Source organism: Taeniopygia guttata, chromosome 35 (assembly GCF_048771995.1).
Source record: "Taeniopygia guttata chromosome 35, bTaeGut7.mat, whole genome shotgun sequence".
Classification (NCBI taxonomy): Eukaryota; Metazoa; Chordata; class Aves; order Passeriformes; family Estrildidae; genus Taeniopygia; species Taeniopygia guttata.
The window spans coordinates 1,666,759-1,688,639 of NC_133060.1; the positions used below are offsets into that span (position 1 = coordinate 1,666,759).

At 46.6% G+C, this 21,881-nt stretch overlaps 1 protein-coding gene across 5 annotated transcripts; it reads right to left on the reverse strand.

Moving 5' to 3' along the window:
* Positions 1-1,335: 1,335 nt before the first annotated feature.
* Positions 1,336-20,805, reverse strand: ZNF692 (zinc finger protein 692). Of its 5 annotated transcripts, XM_072920999.1 has the most exons (12): positions 20,105-20,802; positions 18,626-18,810; positions 18,474-18,505; positions 17,835-18,188; positions 14,256-14,304; positions 14,024-14,137; positions 10,946-11,074; positions 8,294-8,335; positions 8,019-8,097; positions 7,779-7,893; positions 7,378-7,477; positions 1,342-1,738 (listed from the first exon to the last, which is right to left on the reverse strand). In XM_072920999.1, exons 1-12 carry the CDS (start codon positions 20,126-20,128, stop codon positions 1,438-1,440), a joined length of 1,524 nt encoding a protein of 507 aa, XP_072777100.1. In that variant the 5' UTR covers positions 20,129-20,802; the 3' UTR covers positions 1,342-1,437. The 5 variants fall into 5 exon arrangements, with proteins under 5 accessions (XP_072777098.1, XP_072777100.1, XP_072777099.1 ...); XM_072920998.1 differs by having other exon boundaries at positions 1,598-1,738; positions 7,378-7,893; positions 20,105-20,805; XM_072920997.1 differs by having other exon boundaries at positions 1,336-1,738; positions 7,779-8,335; positions 20,105-20,805.
* Positions 20,806-21,881: the final 1,076 nt, after the last annotated feature.

The window sequence follows — 21,881 nt, forward strand, 5'->3', positions numbered from 1 at the left end:
AAAGAATTTGGCTGAAAAATTGGGATTTTCCCCCAGTTTTACCTTTCCCATTTTCCCCGATTTTCCTCCAGCGCCCAAACTGAAAATCTGGGACTTTTCCCCAGATTTTTCCCCAGATTTTTCCCCAGATTTGGCAAAAAAAAAGAAGGATTTGGCTGAAAAATCGGGATTTTCCCCCAGTTTTACCTTTCCCATTTTCCCCGATTTTCCTCCAGTGCCCAAACTGAAAATCTGGGATTTTTCCCCAGATTTTGCAAAAAAAAAGGAAGGATTTGGCTGAAAAATTGGGGATTTTCCCCCAGTTTTACCTTTCCCATTTTCCCCGATTTTCCTCCAGTGCCCGAACTGAAAATCTGGGATTTTTCCCCAGATTTTTCCCCAGATTTTCCCCAGAATTTCCATATATTTTTGGCACCTAGAGCTGCCTCACACGATCCAGCATCGTCCCCGATTTTGCTCCAGCGCCCAAACTGAAAATCTGGGATTTTTCCCCAGATTTGGCAAAAAAAAAAAAGCAGGATTTGGCTGAAAAATTGGGATTTTCCCCCAGTTTTACCTTTCCCATTTTCCCCGATTTTCCTCCAGTGCCCAAACTGAAAATCTGGGATTTCCCCCCAGATTTTGCAAAAAAAAAGAAGAATTTGGCTGAACAATTGGGATTGCATCTGGGGATTTGGCTGAAAATCTGGGATTTTTCCCCAGAGTTTGCAAAAAAAAAAGAAGGATTTGTCTGAAAACTTGGGATTGCATCTGGGGATTTGGCTGAAAATCTGGGATTTTTCCCCAGATTTTTCCCAGATTTTTCCCCAAATTTTCCCCCAGATTTGGCAAAAAAAAAAAGCAGGATTTGTCTGAAAAATTGGGATTTTCCCCCAGTTTTACCTTTCCCATTTTCCCCGATTTTCCTCCAGCGCCCAAACCAAAATCTGGGATTTTTCCCTAGATTTGGCAAAAAAAAAAGGATTTGGTTGAAAACTTGGGGTTTCATCTGGGATTTGGCTGAAAAATTGGGATTTTCCCCCAGTTTTACCTTTCCCATTTTCCCCGATTTTCCTCCAGCGCCCAAACTGAAAATTTGGGATTTTTCCCCAGATTTGGCAAAAAAAAAGAAGGATCTGTCTGAAAACTTGGGGTTTCATCTGGGATTTGGCTGAAAAATTGGGATTTTCCCCCAGTTTTACCTTTCCCATTTTCCCCGATTTTCCTCCAGTGCCCAAACTGAAAATTTGGGATTTTTCCCCAGATTTGGCAAAAAAAAAAAGGAGGATTTGTCTGAAAAATCGGGATTTTTCCCCAGATTTTTCCCCAGATTTTTCCCCACATTTGGCAAAAAAAAAAGAAGGATTTGCCTGAAAAATCGGGATTTTCCCAGTTTTACCTTTCCCATTTTCCTCCAGCGCCCAAACCAGGACAGGACAAATCCTTTAGGACGCCCCATCACCCATCCCCTGATTTTGGGGCGTTCCCAGATCCCGCCCCATATTCCAGCGGGGTCCCCACGACATTCCCAAAAATCTCCGGAGGTTCCACATTCCCGGGGGGCTCCGGTTGGTTCCGAATTCCTTCCCCAAAATTCCCGGCGTGGCTTTTGCTCTTGTGGGCGGCGACGTTGTCGCGTTTTTCGAATTTCTTGCCGCAGACGTCGCACGGGAATCGGTAGGAGGAGTCGGCGTCGTGTTTTTTCATGTGCCAGTTCAAAGAGGCTTTTTGGCGGCAGGTGAAGCCGCAGATTTCACACCTGGGAGGGTTAAAAAACCAAAAAATAAATAATCCGACCAAAAAAAAAATATCCAACCAAAAAAAAAAATATCCAACCAAAAAAAAAAATATCCAACCAAAAAAAAAATATCCAACCAAAAAAAAAATATCCAACCAAAAAAAAAATATCCAACGAAAAAAAAAAATATCCAACCAAAAAAAAAATATCCAACCAAAAAAAAATAATCCCTCAGGGATGTGGCACGGGGAGAAGCGACCCTGGAATTTGAAGTTTCTGGGATTTACTGGGTGGGAACTGGGATTTACTGGGTGGGAATCAAACTGGGATTTACTGGGTGGGAATGGGATTTACTGGGAATGGGACTGGGATTTACTGGAAGGGCAGGGATGGGATTTACTGGGAGGGAATCAAACTGGGATTTACTGGGAATGGGACTGGGATTTACTGGGTGGGAATGGGACTGGGATTTACTGGAAGGGCAGGGATGGGACTGGGATTTACTGGGAATGGGACTGGGATTTACTGGGAATGGGACTGGGATTTACTGGGAATGGGACTGGGATTTACTGGGAGGGAATGGGACTGGGATTTACTGGGAGGGAATGGGACTGGGATTTACTGGGAGGGGATGGGAATGGAACTGGGATTTACTGGGAATGGGACTGGGATTTACTGGGAGGGAATGGGACTGGGATTTACTGGGAGGGAATGGAACTGGGATTTACTGGGAGGGGATGGGAATGGAACTGGGATTTACTGGGAATGGGACTGGGATTTACTGGGAATGGGACTGGGATTTACTGGGAATGGGACTGGGATTTACTGGGAATGGGACTGGGATTTACTGGGAATGGGACTGGGATTTACTGGGAATGGAACTGGGATTTACTGGGAATGGGACTGGGATTTACTGGGAATGGGACTGGGATTTACTGGGAATGGAACTGGGATTTACTGGGTGGGAATCAAACTGGGATTTACTGGGAATGGGACTGGGATTTACTGGGTGGGAATGGGACTGGGATTTACTGGGAGGGAATGGGACTGGGATTTACTGGGTGGGAATGGGACTGGGATTTACTGGGAATGGGACTGGGATTTACTGGGAATGGAACTGGGATTTACTGGGTGGGAATGGGACTGGGATTTACTGGAAGGGAATGGGACTGGGATTTACTGGGAATGGAACTGGGATTTACTGGGTGGGAATGGGACTGGGATTTACTGGGAATGGGACTGGGATTTACTGGGTGGGAATGGGACTGGGATTTACTGGGAATGGAACTGGGATTTACTGGGTGGGAATGGAACTGGGATTTACTGGGAGGGAATGGAACTGGGATTTACTGGGAGGGAATGGGACTGGGATTTACTGGGTGGGAATGGAACTGGGATTTACTGGAAGGGCAGGGATGGGACTGGGATTTACTGGGTGGGAATGGGACTGGGATTTACTGGGAATGGAACTGGGATTTACTGGAAGGGGATGGAAATGGAACTGGAATTTACTGGGTGGGAATCAAACTGGGATTTACTGGGTGGGAATGGGACTGGGATTTACTGGGAATGGAACTGGGATTTACTGGGTGGGAATGGGACTGGGATTTACTGGGAATGGAACTGGGATTTACTGGGAATGGAACTGGGATTTACTGGGTGGGAATGGGACTGGGATTTACTGGGAATGGAACTGGGATTTACTGGGTGGGAATGGGACTGGGATTTACTGGGAATGGAACTGGGATTTACTGGGAATGGGACTGGGATTTACTGGGAGGGAATGGAACTGGGATTTACTGGGAATGGGACTGGGATTTACTGGGTGGGAATGGGACTGGGATTTACTGGGAATGGAACTGGGATTTACTGGGAATGGAACTGGGATTTACTGGGAGGGAATGGAACTGGGATTTACTGGGTGGGAATGGGACTGGGATTTACTGGGTGGGAATGGAACTGGGATTTACTGGGAATGGAACTGGGATTTACTGGGAATGGAACTGGGATTTACTGGGAGGGAATGGAACTGGGATTTACTGGGTGGGAATGGGACTGGGATTTACTGGGAATGGGACTGGGATTTACTGGGAATGGGACTGGGATTTACTGGGTGGGAATCAAACTGGGATTTACTGGAAGGGAGTGGGATGGAACTGGGATTTACTGGGTGGGAATGGGAATGGGGCTGGGATTTACTGGGAATGGAACTGGGATTTACTGGGAATGGAACTGGGATTTACTGGGTGGGAATCAAACTGGGATTTACTGGGAGGGAATGGAACTGGGATTTACTGGGTGGGAATGGAACTGGGATTTACTGGGAATGGGACTGGGATTTACTGGGAATGGGACTGGGATTTACTGGGAATGGAACTGGGATTTACTGGGAATGGAACTGGGATTTACTGGGAATGGAACTGGGATTTACTGGGAATGGAACTGGGATTTACTGGGTGGGAATGGGACTGGGATTTACTGGGAATGGAACTGGGATTTACTGGGAATGGGACTGGGATTTACTGGGAATGGAACTGGGATTTACTGGGAATGGAACTGGGATTTACTGGGAATGGGACTGGGATTTACTGGGAATGGAACTGGGATTTACTGGGTGGGAATGGGACTGGGATTTACTGGGAATGGGACTGGGATTTACTGGGAATGGGACTGGGATTTACTGGGAATGGAACTGGGATTTACTGGGAATGGGACTGGGATTTACTGGGAATGGGACTGGGATTTACTGGGTGGGAACTGGGATTTACTGGGTGGGAATGGAACTGGGATTTACTGGGAATGGGACTGGGATTTACTGGGTGGGAATGGGACTGGGATTTACTGGGAATGGAACTGGGATTTACTGGGAATGGGACTGGGATTTACTGGGTGGGAATGGGATTTACTGGAAGGGCAGGGATGGGACTGGGATTTACTGGGTGGGAATGGAACTGGGATTTACTGGGAATGGAACTGGGATTTACTGGGTGGGAATGGGACTGGGATTTACTGGGTGGGAATCAAACTGGGATTTACTGGGAGGGAATGGAACTGGGATTTACTGGAAGGGAATCAAACTGGGATTTACTGGGAGGGGATGGGGATGGGACTGGGATTTACTGGGAATGGGACTGGGATTTACTGGGTGGGAATGGAAATGGAACTGGGATTTACTGGGAGGGAATGGAACTGGGATTTACTGGGAATGGGACTGGGATTTACTGGAAGGGAATGGGACTGGGATTTACTGGAAGGGAATGGGGATGGGACTGGGATTTACTGGGTGGGAATGGGATTGGGATTTACTGGGTGGGAATGGGACTGGGATTTACTGGAAGGGAATGGGAATGGGACTGGGATTTACTGGGAATGGAACTGGGATTTACTGGGAGGGAATGGGACTGGGATTTACTGGGAGGGAATGGAACTGGGATTTACTGGGAGGGAATGGGACTGGGACTTACTGGAAGGGGATGGGAATGGGACTGGGATTTACTGGAAGGGAATCAAACTGGGATTTACTGGAACGGAGTGGAACTGGGATTTACTGGAAGGGGATGGGAATGGGACTGGGATTTACTGGGAGGGAATGGGACTGGGATTTACTGGGTGGGAATGGGACTGGGATTTACTGGGAGGGAATGGAACTGGGATTTACTGGGTGGGAATGGGACTGGGATTTACTGGAAGGGCAGGGATGGGACTGGGATTTACTGGGAATGGAACTGGGATTTACTGGGAATGGGACTGGGATTCACTGGGAATGGAACTGGGATTTACTGGGAATGGGACTGGGATTTACTGGGAATGGGACTGGGATTTACTGGGAATGGGACTGGGATTTACTGGGAATGGGACTGGGATTTACTGGGAATGGAACTGGGATTTACTGGGAATGGGACTGGGATTTACTGGGAATGGAACTGGGATTTACTGGGAATGGGACTGGGATTTACTGGGAATGGGACTGGGATTTACTGGGAGGGAATGGGAATGGGATTTACTGGGAGGGAATGGAACTGGGATTTACTGGGTGGGAATGGGACTGGGATTTACTGGGTGGGAATGGGACTGGGATTTACTGGGTGGGAATGGGACTGGGATTTACTGGGAGGGAATGGGACTGGGATTTACTGGGAATGGGACTGGGATTTACTGGGAGGGAATGGGACTGGGATTTACTGGAAGGGCAGGGATGGGACTGGGATTTACTGGGAATGGGACTGGGATTTACTGGGTGGGAATGGGACTGGGATTTACTGGGAATGGGACTGGGATTTACTGGAAGGGAATGGAACTGGGATTTACTGGAAGGGAATGGAACTGGGATTTACTGGATGGGAATGGGAATGGAACTGGGATTTACTGGGAATGGAACTGGGATTTACTGGGAGGGAATGGGACTGGGATTTACTGGGAATGGAACTGGGATTTACTGGGTGGGAATGGGACTGGGATTTACTGGGAGGGAATCAAACTGGGATTTACTGGGAGGGAATGGAACTGGGATTTACTGGGTGGGAATGGAACTGGGATTTACTGGGAGGGAATGGAACTGGGATTTACTGGGAGGGAATGGAACTGGGATTTACTGGGTGGGAATGGGACTGGGATTTACTGGGAATGGAACTGGGATTTACTGGGAATGGGAATGGGAATGGAACTGGGATTTACTGGGTGGGAATGGGACTTGGATTTACTGGGTGGGAATGGAACTGGGATTTACTGGGTGGGAATGGGACTGGGATTTACTGGGAATGGAACTGGGATTTACTGGGAATGGGAATGGGAATGGAACTGGGATTTACTGGGTGGGAATGGGACTTGGATTTACTGGGAATGGAACTGGGATTTACTGGGAATGGGACTGGGATTTAATGGGTGGGAATGGGAATGGAACTGGGATTTACTGGAAGGGCAGGGATGGGACTGGGATTTACTGGGTGGGAATGGAACTGGGATTTACTGGGAATGGAACTGGGATTTACTGGGTGGGAATGGAACTGGGATTTACTGGAAGGGCAGGGATGGGACTGGGATTTACTGGGTGGGAATCAAACTGGGATTTACTGGGAATGGGACTGGGATTTACTGGGAATGGGACTGGGATTTACTGGGAGGGCAGGGATGGGACTGGGATTTACTGGGTGGGAATCAAACTGGGATTTACTGGGAGGGAATGGAACTGGGATTTACTGGGAGGGAATGGGACTGGGATTTACTGGGTGGGAATGGAACTGGGATTTACTGGGTGGGAATGGGAATGGAACTGGGATTTACTGGAAGGGCAGAGATGGGACTGGGATTTACTGGAAGGGAATGGAACTGGGATTTACTGGGAGGGGATGGGAATGGAACTGGGATTTACTGGAAGGGCAGGGATGGGACTGGGATTTACTGGGAGGGAATGGGACTGGGATTTACTGGGAGGGAATGGGATTTACTGGGATTTACTGGAAGGGAATGGGACTGGGATTTACTGGAAGGGAATGGAAATGGAACTGGGATTTACTGGGTGGGAATCAAACTGGGATTTACTGGGTGGGAATGGAACTGGGATTTGGTGGGAATGGAACTGGGATTTACTGGGTGGGAATGGGACTGGGATTTACTGGGTGGGAATCAAACTGGGATTTACTGGGAATGGAACTGGGACTTACTGGAGCGGCTTCTCCCCGGTGTGGATGCGTCGGTGGATGATCAAATTGCTGCTGGTGCGGAAGGAGCGCGCGCAGAACTCGCAGATGTAATCCCGCTGGTCTGGGAGGGAAAAAAAAACGGGAATCGGGGCTGATCCAGCCTGGAAGAACCATCAGGACCCTCGGGATGAACTTTGGGAGAGATTTGGGGGGCAAAAAACTCCCAGAAATGGGAATTTGGGAATGGGTGGGTGGGGAAGGGGGAACAGGAGGTGTGAATCCGACGGGAGGTGGTGGAATCCGTAGAGGAAGCGCGATAAGGGAGGTGTAATCCCTGTGAAATTCCATAAATCCGTGTGAAAATCCATGGATGGGAGTTGTAACTCCTCCAGGAGGTTTAATTCCGACGGAAACCAGCTCACCACTGTGCAGCTTCTCGTGTTCCTTCAAGTGCTTCTTGAAGTTGAAGGACTTCCCACAGGTGGGCTCGGAGCAGGTGAAGGTTTTTTGGTGCACGTGTTGGTACTTCTGGTGATGCTGCCAGCAGGGGGGAAAAATAAAAATTAAAATTAAAAAAAAAACACCTATCAGCTCCCAAATTCCAGCTCCAGGACATCCCCACCCAACGCTCCAAAAATTTTGGATTTTTCCCGGCCGCTCACGTTCAGGTACTGGCGGTTGGAGAAGATTTTGCCGCAGCCTTCGAAGTCGCAGAGGAGGATCTCCCGCTTTGCCGCCTTCCTGTCGAGAGAAAAAACGGGAAAAAATCATCCGGAATGTTGGAAAAACTCTGGAATACGGATCTGACCCCGCCCCCCAGCAGCTCTTTTCCTCCTCACCCACCTTCAATTTTTTTTCCCCACCTACAAAATTTAAAATGAAGCAAAGAAATATTTTCAGAGCCTGGAAATGTCCCTTTTCCCTTTTTCCCGAGTACCTGATCCTCTTGGGGCCGATCTGAGCCGTGTCTTGGTCGCAACTGCAGGAGGAAAGAGACATTTTGAGCCCCAGTGAAGCTCTGAGGAGCCGATTTAAGCTTTTTTTTAGCACAAAAATTGAATTTTGTGCACATTGAATTTTGTGGAAATCCATCTAGATGTGTCGGATCTTAAGCTTTTTTTTAGCAAAAACCATTAAATTTTGCTTTGAATTTTGTGGAAATCCATCTAGGCGTGTCGGATCTTGAGGCCAAGCCCAGTGAAACCCCGAGGAGCCAATTTAAGCTTTTTTTTAGCACAAAACATTGAATTTTGTGCACATTGAATTTTGTGGAAATCCATCTAGATGTGTCAGATCTTGAGGCCAAGCCCCAGTGAAACCCCGAGGGACCAATTTAAGTTTTTTTTAGCACAAAACATTGAATTTTGTGCACATTGAATTTTGTGGAAATCCATCTAGGCGTGTCGGATCTTAAGCTTTTTTTTAGCACAAAACATTGAATTTTGTGCACATTGAATTTTTGGAAATCCATCTAGGTGTGTCGGATCTTAAGCTTTTTTTTAGCACAAAACACTGAATTTTGTGCGCTTTGAATTTTGTGGAAATCCATCTAGGTGTGTCGGATCTTAAGCTTTTTTTTAGCACAAAACATTGAATTTTGTGCGCATTGAATTTTTGGAAATCCATCTAGGTTTGTCGGATCCTGAGGCCAAACCCAGTGAAACCCTGAGGATCCAATTTAAGCTTTTTTTAGCACAAAACATTGAATTTTGTGCGCTTTGAATTTTGTGGAAATCCATCTAGGTGTGTCGGATCTTAAGCTTTTTTTTAGCACAAAACATTGAATTTTGTGCGCTTTGAATTTTGTGGAAATCCATCTAGGTGTGTCAGACCTTGAGGCCAAGCCCCAGTGAAACCCCGAGGAGCCGATTTAAGCCTTTTTTTTAGCACAAAACATTGAATTTTGTGCACTTTGAATTTTGTGGAAATCCATCTAGGCGTGTCGGATCTTGAGGCCAACCCCAGTGAAACCCCGAGGGGCCGATTTAAGCTTTTTTTAGCACAAAACATTAAATTTTGTGTGCATTGAATTTTTGGAAATCCATCTAGGTGTGTCGGATCTTAAGCTTTTTTTTAGCACAAAACATTGAATTTTGTGCGCTTTGAATTTTGTGGAAATCCATCTAGGTGTGTCAGATCTTGAGACCAACCCCAGTGAAACCCCGAGGAGCCGATTTAAGCCTTTTTTTTAGCACAAAACATTGAATTTTGTGGAAATCCATCTAGGTTTGAATTTTGTGCGCATTGAATTTCGTGGAAATCCATCTAGGTGTGTCAGATCTTGAGGCCAAGCCCCAGTGAAACTCCAAGGGGCCGATTTAAGCTTTTTTTTAGCACAAAACATTGAATTTTTTGCGCTTTGAATTTTGTGGAAATCCATCTAGGTGTGTCGGATCTTAAGCTTTTTTTTAGCACAAAAAACTGAATTTTCTGCTCATTGAATTTTTGGAAATCCATCTAGGTGTGTCAGATCTTGAGGCCAACCCCAGTGAAACCCCGAGGAGCCAATTTAAGCTTTTTTTTAGCACAAAACGTTGAATTTTGTGCTCATTGAATTTTTGGAAATCCATCTAGGTGTGTCAGATCTTGAGGCCAAGCCCCAGTGAAACCCCGAGGAGCCGATTTAAGCCTTTTTTTTAGCAAAAAACATTAAATTTTGCTTTGAATTTTGTGGAAATCCATCTAGGCGTGTCGGATCTTGAGGCCAAACCCCAGTGAAACCCCGAGGAGCCGATTTAAGCCTTTTTTTTAGCACAAAACATTGAATTTTGTGGAAATCCATCTAGGTTTGAATTTTGTGCGCATTGAATTTCGTGGAAATCCATCTAGGTGTGTCAGATCTTGAGGCCAAGCCCCAGTGAAACCCCGAGGAGCCGATTTAAGCTTTTTTTTAGCACAAAACATTGAATTTTGTGCACTTTGAATTTTGTGGAAATCCATCTAGATGTGTCACATCTTGAGGCCAACCCCAGTGAAACCCCGAGGGGCCGATTTAAGCTTTTTTTTAGCCCAAAACATTGAATTTTGTGCGCATTAAATTTTGTGGAAATCCATCTAGGTGTGTCGGATCTTAAGCTTTTTTTTAGCACAAAACATTGAATTTTGTGCACATTGAATTTTTGGAAATCCATCTAGGTGTGTCGGATCTTGAGGCCAAACCCCAGTGAAACCCCGAGGAGCCGATTTAAGCTTTTTTTAGCCCAAAACATTAAATTTTGTGCGCTCGGAGAGCTGCAAACCCAACGCGAAGCTGCCGGAGAAGCCATGGATCCATCCGTGGAGGAATTTGTGGTGGGATTGACGGATTTTGGGTTGTTCCATCTCCAAGCTGGTGGTTCAAGAGGTTCTTCATCCCCTTCCATGGCAGCCCCAGCTTTGGCTGCCTCTCCTTGTTCCCTGACCACCCTGGATTGTCCCCACGAGGGACACCAAGATGGGTGACACCAACCTCAGGAAGCCCCTGCAGTGATTTTGGTGAGCACCAGACCCTCGTTTCCTCAACGAGACCCAAAAACCACAACTCCGCCCCCCAAACTTGAGGACACACTCCGACCGCTGTCCCCTCACCGTGGTGGCCACCACGACTCACCTGACCCGGCCGATCTCCTCCTCCAAGGGGTTGGAGCCAGGCAGGGGCGGCTCGAGCCGGGGCTGCTCCTCCTTGATCGGCTTCTTGCGAGTTTTGGGTTGGTTCTGACGTCGCTGCGGCTCCGAGTTGCTGTTTGGGGCAGAGACTGGGTTGGGTGAAAGGGGTTTGGGTGCTTGAGAAGGGTTGGATGTGGTGGAGATGAGCGAGTTATGGTTGGTCATGGACTGGATTTGGATTTGGATTTGGATTTGGATTTGGGTTTGGATTTGGGTTTGGGTTTGGGTTTGGGTGCTCGATATGGGTTGGATGTGTGGAAATGAGCGAGTTATGGTTGGTCAAGGACTGGATTTGGGTTTGGATTTGGGTTTGGGTGCTCGATATGGGTTGGATGTGATGGAGATGAGCGAGTTATGGTTGGTCAAGGATTGGATTTGGGTTTGGGTTGGATTTTGTAGGAAATGAGCGAGTTATGGTTGGTCAAGGACTGGATTTGGGTTTGGGTTGGATTTGGTAGGAAATGAGCGAGTTATGGTTGGTCATGGACTGGATTTGGGTTTGGATTTGGGTTTGGGTGCTCGATGTGGGTTGGACGTGGTGGAAATGAGCGAGTTATGGTTGGTCAAGGACTGGATTTGGGGTTGGATTTGGATTTGGATTTGGGTGCTCGATATGGGTTGGACGTGGTGGAAATGAGCGAGTTATGGTTGGTCAAGGACTGGATTTGGATTTGGATTTGGGTTTGGGTGCTCGATATGGGTTGGACGTGGTAGGAGATGAGCGAGTTATGGTTGGTCATGGACTGGATTTGGGTTTGGGTTGGATTTGGTAGGAAATAAGCGAGTTATGGTTGGTCATGGATTGGATTTGGGTTTGGATTTGGGTGCTTGGTATGGGTTGGACATGGTGGAAATGAGCGAGTTATGGTTGGTCATGGATTGGATTTGGGTTTGGATTTGGGTTTGGGTGCTCGATATGGGTTGGATGTGGTGGGAATGAGCGAGTTATGGTTGGTCAAGGACTGGATTTTGGTTTGGGTTGGATTTGGTAGGAAATGAGCGAGTTATGGTTGGTCATGGACTGGTTTTGGATTTGGGTTTGGGTGCTTGGTATGGGTTGGACGTGGTAGGAGATGAGCGAGTTATGGTTGGTCATGGATTGGATTTGGGTTTGGGTTGGACATGGTGGAAATGAGCGAGTTATGGTTGGTCAAGGACTGGATTTGGGTTTGGATTTGGATTTGGATTTGGATTTGGGTTTGGATTTGGGTTTGGGTGCTTGATATGGGTTGGACATGGTGGAAATGAGCAAGTTATGGTTGGTCAAGGATTGGATTTGGGTTTGGATTTGGGTTGGATTTGGTAGGAAATGAGCGAGTTATGGTCGGTCAAGGACTGGATTTGGGTTTGGGTTTGGGTTTGGATTTGGGTTTGGGTGCTCGATATGGGTTGGATGTGATGGAAATGAGCAAGTTATGGTTGGTCAAGGACTGGATTTGGGTTTGGGTTTGGGTGCTCGATATGGGTTGGATTTTGTAGGAAATGAGCGAGTTATGGTCGGTCAAGGACTGGATTTGGGTTTGGGTTTGGGTTTGGGTGCTCGATATGGGTTGGACGTGGTAGGAGATGAGCGAGTTATGGTTGGTCAAGGACTGGATTTGGGTTTGGGTTGGATTTTGTAGGAAATGAGCGAGTTATGGTTGGTCATGGACTGGATTTGGGTTTGGGTTGGATTTGGTAGGAAATGAGCGAGTTATGGTTGGTCAAGGACTGGATTTGGGTTTGGATTTGGATTTGGGTGCTCGATATGGGTTGGACGTGGTAGGAGATGAGCGAGTTATGGTTGGTTGGGTGCTCGATATGGGTTGGACGTGGTAGAAATGAGCGAGTTATGGTCGGTCATGGACTAGATTTGGGTTTGGGTTTGGATTTGGGTTTGGGTGCTTGATACGGGTTGGACGTGGTAGGAGATGAGCGAGTTATGGTCGGTCAAGGATTGGATTTGGGTTTGGGTTGGATTTGGTAGGAAATGAGCGAGTTATGGTTGGTCAAGGACTGGATTTGGGTTTGGGTTTGGGTTTGTATTTGGATTTGGGTGCTCGATAAGGGTTGGACGTGGTGGAAATGAGCGAGTTATGGTTGGTCAAGGACTGGATTTGGGTTTGGGTGCTCGATATGGGTTGGATGTGGTGGAAATGAGCGAGTTATGGTTGGTCAAGGACTGGATTTGGGTTTGGGTTGGATGTGGTGGAAATGAGCGAGTTATGGTTGGTCAAGGACCGGATTTGGGTTTGGGTTGGATTTTGTAGGAAATGAGCGAGTTATGGTTGGTCAAGGATTGGATTTGGGTTTGGATTTGGGTTTGGGTGCTCGATATGGGTTGGACATGGTGGAAATGAGCAAGTTATGGTCGGTCAAGGACTGGATTTGGGTTTGGGTTGGATTTGGGTTTGGGTGCTCGATATGGGTTGGATGTGGTGGAAATGAGTGAGTTATGGTTGGTCAAGGACTGGATTTGGATTTGGGTTTGGGTTTGGGTGCTCGATATGGGTTGGACGTGGTGGAAACGAGCGAGTTATGGTTGGTCATGGACTGGATTTGGGTTTGGGTTGGATTTTGTAGGAAATGAGCGAGTTATGGTTGGTCATGGACTGGATTTGGGTTTGGATTTGGATTTGGGTTTGGGTGCTCGATATGGGTTGGACGTGGTGGAAATGAGCGAGTTATGGTTGGTCAAGGACTGGATTTGGGTTTGGGTTGGATTTGGTAGGAAATAAACGAGTTATGGTTGGTCAAGGACTGGATTTGGTTAGACATGGGTTGACCATCGGTTGGATATGGCAAAGACCTTCCCACAGGTGATCCATAAAAATCCCTCTCCAAAATTCCCTTTGACCCCAAAATAAATTATTATTTTAACACCACGTGGGCGCTGTTCCCACCTCCTCCGTGCTCCGCCGGGGCAGCTGCACCAGGATAAAAACATGAAACCCTCCCAGTGCTATACTGGTCTGAACTGGGACGACACCCACGGGCGCCGTGGAGTGTCCCACGCCATCCCATTCCCTCCCAGCTCTCTCACCTCTCCAGGGATGGGTGATAATTCTCATCACGCAGATCATCGCTGTAGGCCAGGTCAAAATCTTCATCCTCCTCTTCCTCTCGGGGTTCAGCTCCATCATCCCCCGGCACGGCGCTGCCGGACACGGAGCGGGGTCAGCTCTGCTGGGATGGTTCCACCACGGATGGTCGTGGTGGGGACACGGGGATGGGTCAGGCAGCGCCAAACGGAACCGGGGGGTGCCACCACTCACCTGTCGGCGGCTGCCGGCGCCGGCTCCGGGTCTGGCGGCACCTGAGGGGCTGGAAGGGGACAGGAGGGTGGTGAGGGAGGGGTGGGAGAGGTGAGGAGGAGGAGGAGGATGGAGATTTGGGGAGGATTGGGGTGTTGGAAAGGTTTGGGGTTGGGGAAGTGTCTGATCCTAGTGGGATGGTGGGTTTGGGTTTGGGTTATGGGTTACGGGTTGGGTTTGGGGTTGGGTTTGGGTTAGGGTTAGGATTAGGATTAGGAAAGTTTTGGGGTTGGGGAAGTGTCTGATCCTAGTGGGATGGTGGGGTTGGGTTTGGGTTTGGGCTACGGTTTGGGTTAAGGTTAGGGTTAGGGTTAAGGTTAGGAAAGTTTTGGGGTTGGGGAAGTGTCTGATCCTAGTGGGATGGTGGGTTTGGGGTTGGGTTTGGGTTTGGGTTTGGGTTAAGGTTAGGGTTAGGGTTAGGATTAGGGTTAGGAAAGTTTTGGGGTTGGGGAAGTGACTGATCCTAGTGGGATGGTGGGTTAGGGTTAGGGTTAGGGTTAGGGTTAGGGTTGGGTTTGGGTTAGGGTTAGGAAAGTTTTGGGGTTGGGGAAGTGTCTGATCCTAGTGGGATGGTGGGTTTGGGTTTGGGTTTGGGTTGGGTTAAGGTTAGGGTTAGGATTAGGGTTAGGAAAGTTTTGGGGTTGGGGAAGTGACTGATCCTAGTGGGATGGTGGGGTTGGGTTCGGGTTATGGGTTTGGGTTATGGGTTTGGGTTGGGTTTGGGTTAGGGTTAGGACTAGGGTTAGGAAAGTTTTGGGGTTGGGGAAGTGTCTGATCCTAGTGGGATGGTGGGTTTGGGTTTGGGTTTGAACTACGGTTTGGGTTAAGGTTAGGGTTAGGATTAGGGTTAGGATTAGGGTTAGGAAAGTTTTGGGGTTGGGGAAGTGTCCAATCCTGTTGGGATGGTGGGTTTGGGTTTGGGTTTGGGTTATGGGTTTGGGTTATGGTTAGGGTTAGGATTAGGGTTAGGAAAGTTTTGGGGTTGGGGAAGTGTCTGATTCTGTTGGGATGGTGGGGTTGGGTTTGGGTTTGGGTTACGGGTTGGGTTTGGGTTTGGGTTAGGATTAGGATTAGGAAAGTTTTGGGGTTGGGGAAGTGTCTGATCTTAGTTTGATGGTGGGTTTGGGTTTGGGTTATGGGTTAGGGTTAAGGTTAGGAAAGTTTTGGGGTTGGGGAAGTGTCTGATCCTAGTGGGATGGTGGGGTTGGGTTTGGGTTTGGGTTACGGGTTGGGTTTGGGTTAGGGTTAGGATTAGGGTTAGGAAAATTTTGGGGTTGGGGAAGTGTCTGATCCTAGTGGGATGGTGGGTTTGGTTTGGGTTATGGGTTGGGGTTGGGTTAGGGTTAGAATTAGGGTTAGGAAAGTTTTGGGGTTGGGGAAGTGTCTGATCCTAGTGGGATGGTGGGGTTTGGGTTATGGGTTTGGGTTTGGGTTAGGGTTAAGGGTTAGGAAAGTTTTGGGGTTGGGGAAGTGTCTGATTCTATTGGGATGGTGGGTTTGGGTTTGGGTTATGGGTTGGGGTTGGGTTAGGGTTAGGATTAGGGTTAGGAAAGTTTTAGGGTTGGGGAAGTGTCTGATCCTAGTGGGATGGTGGGTTTGGGTTTGGGTTTGGGATTGGGTTTGGGTTTGGGTTTGGGTTTGGGTTATGGGTTGGGTTTGGATTAGGGTTAGGATTAGGGTTAGGAAAGTTTTGGGGTTGGGGAAATGTCTGATCCTAGTGGGATGGTGGGGTTGGGTTTGGGTTTGGGTTTGGGTTAGGGTTAGGGTTAGGATTAGGGTTAGGAAAGTTTTGGGGTTGGGGAAGTGTCCAATTCTGTTGGGATTTTGGGTTTGGGTTTGGGTTTGGGTTATGGGTTGGGGTTGGGTTAGGGTTAGGATTAGGGTTAGGAAAGTTTTGGGGTTGGGGAAGTGTCTGATCCTAGTGGGATGGTGGGGTTGGGTTTAGGTTTGGGTTTGGGTTAGGAAAGTTTTGGGGTTGGGGAAGTGTCCAATTCTGTTGGGATGGTGGGTTGGGGTTGGGTTTGGGTTTGGGTTTGGGTTTGGGTTTTGGGGTTGGGGAAGTGTCAGATCCTAGTGGGATGGTGGGTTTGGATTTGGGTTTGGGTTTGGGTTACGGGTTGGGTTTGGGTTAGGATTAGGATTAGGGTTAGGAAAGTTTTGGGGTTGGGGAAGTGTCTGATTCTGTTGGGATGGTGGGTTAGGGTTTGGGTTTGGGTTTGGGTTATGGGTTGGGTTTGGGTTTGGGTTAGGAAAATTTTGGGGTTGGGGAAGTGTCTGATCCTAATGGGATGGTGGGGTTGGGTTTGGGTTACGGGTTGGGTTTGGGTTTGGGTTAGGGTTAGGGTTAGGAAAGTTTTGGGGTTGGGGAAATGTCTGATCCTAGTGGGATGGTGGGGTTGGGTTTGGGTTTGGGTTTGGGTTAGGGTTAGGGTTAGGATTAGGGTTAGGAAAGTTTTGGGGTTGGGGAAGTGTCCAATTCTGTTGGGATTTTGGGTTTGGGTTTGGGTTTGGGTTATGGGTTGGGGTTGGGTTAGGGTTAGGATTAGGGTTAGGAAAGTTTTGGGGTTGGGGAAGTGTCTGATCCTAGTGGGATGGTGGGGTTGGGTTTAGGTTTGGGTTTGGGTTAGGAAAGTTTTGGGGTTGGGGAAGTGTCCAATTCTGTTGGGATGGTGGGTTGGGGTTGGGTTTGGGTTTGGGTTTGGGTTTGGGTTTTGGGGTTGGGGAAGTGTCAGATCCTAGTGGGATGGTGGGTTTGGATTTGGGTTTGGGTTTGGGTTACGGGTTGGGTTTGGGTTAGGATTAGGATTAGGGTTAGGAAAGTTTTGGGGTTGGGGAAGTGTCTGATTCTGTTGGGATGGTGGGTTAGGGTTTGGGTTTGGGTTTGGGTTATGGGTTGGGTTTGGGTTTGGGTTAGGAAAATTTTGGGGTTGGGGAAGTGTCTGATCCTAATGGGATGGTGGGGTTGGGTTTGGGTTACGGGTTGGGTTTGGGTTTGGGTTAGGGTTAGGGTTAGGAAAGTTTTGGGGTTTGGGGAAGTGTCTGATCCTAGTGGGATGGTGGGTTTGGGTTTGGGTTATGGGTTGGGTTAGGGTTAGGGTTAGGGTTAAGGTTAGGAAGGTTTTGGGGTTAGGGTTATGGATAGGGTTAGAAAATTTCTGGGGTTGGATTGGTTAGGGTTTGGGTTAGAGTTAAGATTTGGGTTAGGGTTAGGGTTAGGGACAGGGTTAGGGTTAGGGTTAGGGTTAGGGTTTGGGTTTGGGTTTGGGTTTGGGTTTGGGTTTGGGTTAAGATTAGGATTTGGGTTAGGGTTAGGGTTAGGGTTACGGTTAGGGTTAGGGTTACGGTTAGGGTTAGGGTTTGGGTTAAGATTAGGATTTGGGTTAGGGTTAGGATTAGGATTAGCATTAGGAAAGTTTTGGCTTTGGGGCAGCGTCTGATCCTACGGGGCTGATAACTGGAACCCCCTAGAACTGGTCGAGGGTCTGCAGGTGAGGAATCGAGGGGGACCTGAGGACAGAAACATTACCGGGATGTTCTCACCTGTGCCACCACTGTCACCCCCATCTCCCATCTCCTCGTCACCCTGGTGTGACGCGGCCATTCCCTCCTCTCCGTCCTTGTTGGCTCCCGCCGCGTCCCTTCGCAGTGATCGCCGACGTGTGGCGCCCAACGTGGGGCCGCACTCCATGTCCCCGGAATCGCCACCGGCCCCGGAATCGCCGGAATCGCCGCCCCACGAGAAGCGGTGCCCGGCCACGCATTCCCAAACCAGCGGTGCCGCGCCGCCAGCTGTTGGCAGCTGGATGTCGGGCACGAAGCTGCACTCCTGCCCGTGGCTGTGGGACAGCACCACCAGGCGCTGCAGCGCCGCCGGCTGCAGCCGCTCCGGCTCTGCTGGGAAAAAAACACAGAAATCGGTGAAAAACGCCTCCAAAATCGCGTTTTTTAGGTGCGTTGGGACGGCCGCTAGGCTCTCAAGGTTCTCGTTGTGACGAGGAACTTTCAAACAGCTTCCCCCAAAAAATAAAAACAAACTGGCGATGCCAAAATTAGGGAACGCAGGATTTGCAAACCCAAAGCAGCTCCGGCTGCTTCTCCAGCACCCAACCCAAGAGGATTCCACCACCACGAACTTCTAAATGACCCAAACCGAGGTGAAATTAGGAGGGAAACACCCACCTGAGCTCCAGGTGGAGCCATGAGAGCTGTACCTGCGTGAGAAGACGAGAGATGAGCAAGGAGAAAAGGAGAAAATCTGGATTTTTTCCCCCATATGAGGTCGGGGACGGTTTTTAAGGGATTTTTAAGGAATTTTTCATCCCTTTAATGACCTGTCGAGGAGGAACTGTGCCAGCTGGGAGTGGAGGGCAAATCCAAGCTGCTCCTTGAGGCGGCACCAGCGCTCCAGGTGCCCCCCGATGCGGATGCGGCATTTGCTGCGCCGCGCGTCCAACTCACGGCGCTTCTGCCGCCGGGACAATTCCGGCACCGGCGGGGGACCCCCGTGGGCGAGGGGCTGGGGGGGACACGGGGCTGGGGTGAGTCTGGAGGGGGTCCTTTAATTAATTAATTTAATTTATTTTAAATTAAAAAATTAATAAATTTAATTAATGCTCTTAATTAATTATGGGGACGCTAATTATGGGGGTGGTATTATGGGGTGGTGTTAAGGGGGGAAGGGACACATGGAGGGGGTCCAGGAGGGGGTTTAGGTGAGGAATTACGGTCCCTTAATTAATTACGGGGACGCTAATTATGGGGGTGGTATTATTTAATTAATTATGGGGACGCTAATTATGGGGGTGGTATTATGGGGTGGTGTTAAGGGGGGAAGGGACACATGGAGGGGGTCCAGGAGGGGGTTTAGGTGAGGAATTACGGTCCCTTAATTAATTATGGGGACGCTAATTATGGGGGTGATGGGTCCCTTAATTAATTATGGGGACGCTAATTATGGGGTGGTGTTAAGGGGGGAAGGGACACATGGAGGGGGTTTAGGTGAGGAATTACGGTCCCTTAATTAATTATGGGGACGCTAATCATGGGGGTGGTGGGTCCCTTAATTAATTATGGGGACGCTAATTATGGGGTGGTGTTATAGGGGTGGTGTTAAGGGGGGAAGGGACACATGGAGGGGGTTTAGGTGAGGAATTAGCGTCCCTTAATTAATTATGGGGACGCTAATTATGGGGGTGGTATTATTTAATTAATTATGGGGACGCTAATTATGGGGGTGGTATTATTTAATTAATTATGGGGACGCTAATTATGGGGGTGGTATTAAGGGGGGAAGGGACACATGGAGGGGGTCCAGGAGGGGGTTTAGGTGAGGAATTACGGTCCCTTAATTAATTATGGGGACGCTAATTATGGGGGTGGCATTATTTAATTAATTATGGGGACGCTAATTATGGGGGTGGAATTTTGGGGTGGTGTTAAGGGGGGAAGGGACACATGGAGGGGGTCCAGGAGGGGGTTTAGGTGAGGAATTAGCGTCTCCTAATTAATTATGGGGACGCTAATTATGGGGGTGGTGTTAAGGGGGGAAGGGACACATGGAGGGGGTCACCAGAAGGGTGTGGCCCCCCCAAGCCCCACCTCCCAAAACCTCTCCCCTCCCATTGGCCACACCCAGTTTGGCCACGCCCCTTTAAGCCACGCCCCTTCCCCCGGGGCGCCCCCCCCATCCCCACCGCCGCGCCTTAAAGCGGATGAGGCAACCGGAGAACGGAGAGGGGCGGAACGGGGAATCCCCGCGGCTCCACGACGGTCCCGCCGCCTTTTCCACCCTCTCCTCGCCATTCCCGAACCTTCTCCGCCGCTCCGCGCTCCATCCCGCGCCCGGTGGGCCCCACCGCGGGCCGTGCCCCCTTTAAGAACCGCCGGACTCGCTGAGGGAGCGACGAGAAAATGGCGGAGGCCACGCCCACCGTGCGCGCGGTGCCGCGGGGGACGCTGGGAGTTGTAGTCCGGCCGCGGGGGGTGGTGGGACACTTCCGGGTTCTGATTGGGGGAGGCCGGAAATGGAAAATTTAAATTTTAGAAGATTTTAATTAGAGATAAGCCAGAATAATGGAGTTAATTAAAATAAATGAGTAGGCCTTGATGAGGTTAAGAGTTAGTAATTAAGTAATAATTGGTTGCTCGTCAGCACAATAATTAATTAGCTGGGTTTATAATGAAGGATATAAAGTAATTAATTAAATAAAGTGATTAGCATATGAAATGATTAGCATACAAAATGATTAGCATACAAAATGATTAGCATGCGAAATGATTAGCATGCAAAATGATTAGCATGAGAAGTGAGGAATGGGATGGACCAAAATATTTATTATTATTGTTTTTAAATTATAATTATTTTTTTATTATGTATATATTTATTATATACATTTATTATATTGTATATATTCGTTATACTATATTTATATATTATAATGATTCTTTTATTATAATTATGGTTATATTTATTATTATTATTTTATTGTTTATTATACAAATAAATATGAATATTTATCTGTAGTTTTTGGTGTTCCATACTTGGGATGAACCAAAATATTTATTATTTTTTAAAAATTATAATTATTTTTATTTTTTATATATATATATATAAATAAATGCACCCAAAATTGAAAGAAATCCACCTGAAATTGAAAGAAATCCACCCAAAATGAAAGGAAATTCACACAGAAATTCAAATTTATCCACCCAAATTCAAATAAATCCACCCGAAATTCAAATTAATCCACCCAAAATTCAAACTTTGTAACTTGAAATATCTTAAAATAAATTTACGCTTAAAAATAAATTTACGCTTAAAAATAAATGGATGTTTTAAAATGAATTTATTTTTTTAAATGAATTGATGTTTAAAATTGATTTTATATTTTAAAATAAATGGTTTTAAAATAAATTTATATTTTAAAATAAATTTATATTTTAAAATAAATTGATGTTTTAAAATAAATGGATGTTTAAAAATGAATTTATTTTTTTTAAATGAATTGATGTTTAAAATTGATTTTATATTTTAAAATAAATTTTTTAAAAATAAATTTATTTTTTAAAATTAATTTATATTTTAAAATAAATTGATGTTTTAAATTAAATGGATGTTTTACAATGAATTTATATTTTAAAATAAATTTATGTTTTTAAATGAATTTATTTTTTAAAATAAATCGTTATAAAATGAATTTATTTTTTAAAATAAATTTATATTTTAAGATAAATTTATATTTTAAAATAAATTGATGTTTTAAAATGAATTTATTTTTTAAAATGAGTTGATGTTTTTAAATGAATTTATTTTTTAAAATAAATAGTTTTAAAATAAATTTTTATTTTAAAATAAATTTATATTTTAAAATAAATTTATATTTTAAAATAAATTGATTTTTTAAAATAAATGGATGTTTTAAAATGAATTTATTTTTTAAAATGATTTAAAATTGATTTTATATTTTAAAATAAATTGTTTTAAAATAAATTTATATTTAAAAATAAATTTACGTACGTGAGGGAATTTTTTTTTTTGGGGATTAAATGAATCAGAATTCTTGTTTTAAATAAAAATTTGCATAAACA

Bases quoted from the DNA above. Each gene is read 5' to 3' on its own strand.
- ZNF692 (XM_072920995.1), bottom strand. From the start codon at position 20,128: ATGGAGCGCGGAGCGGCGGAGAAG. The intron at 18,811-20,104 runs GTTCGGGAATGG...TGTCCCCCCCAG, and splicing joins AGCGCGGAGCGGCGGAGAAG to CCCCTCGCCCACGGGGGTCC. The intron at 18,189-18,473 runs GTGGGTGTTTCC...TTTTTTTCCCAG, and splicing joins TGGCTCCACCTGGAGCTCAG to CAGAGCCGGAGCGGCTGCAG.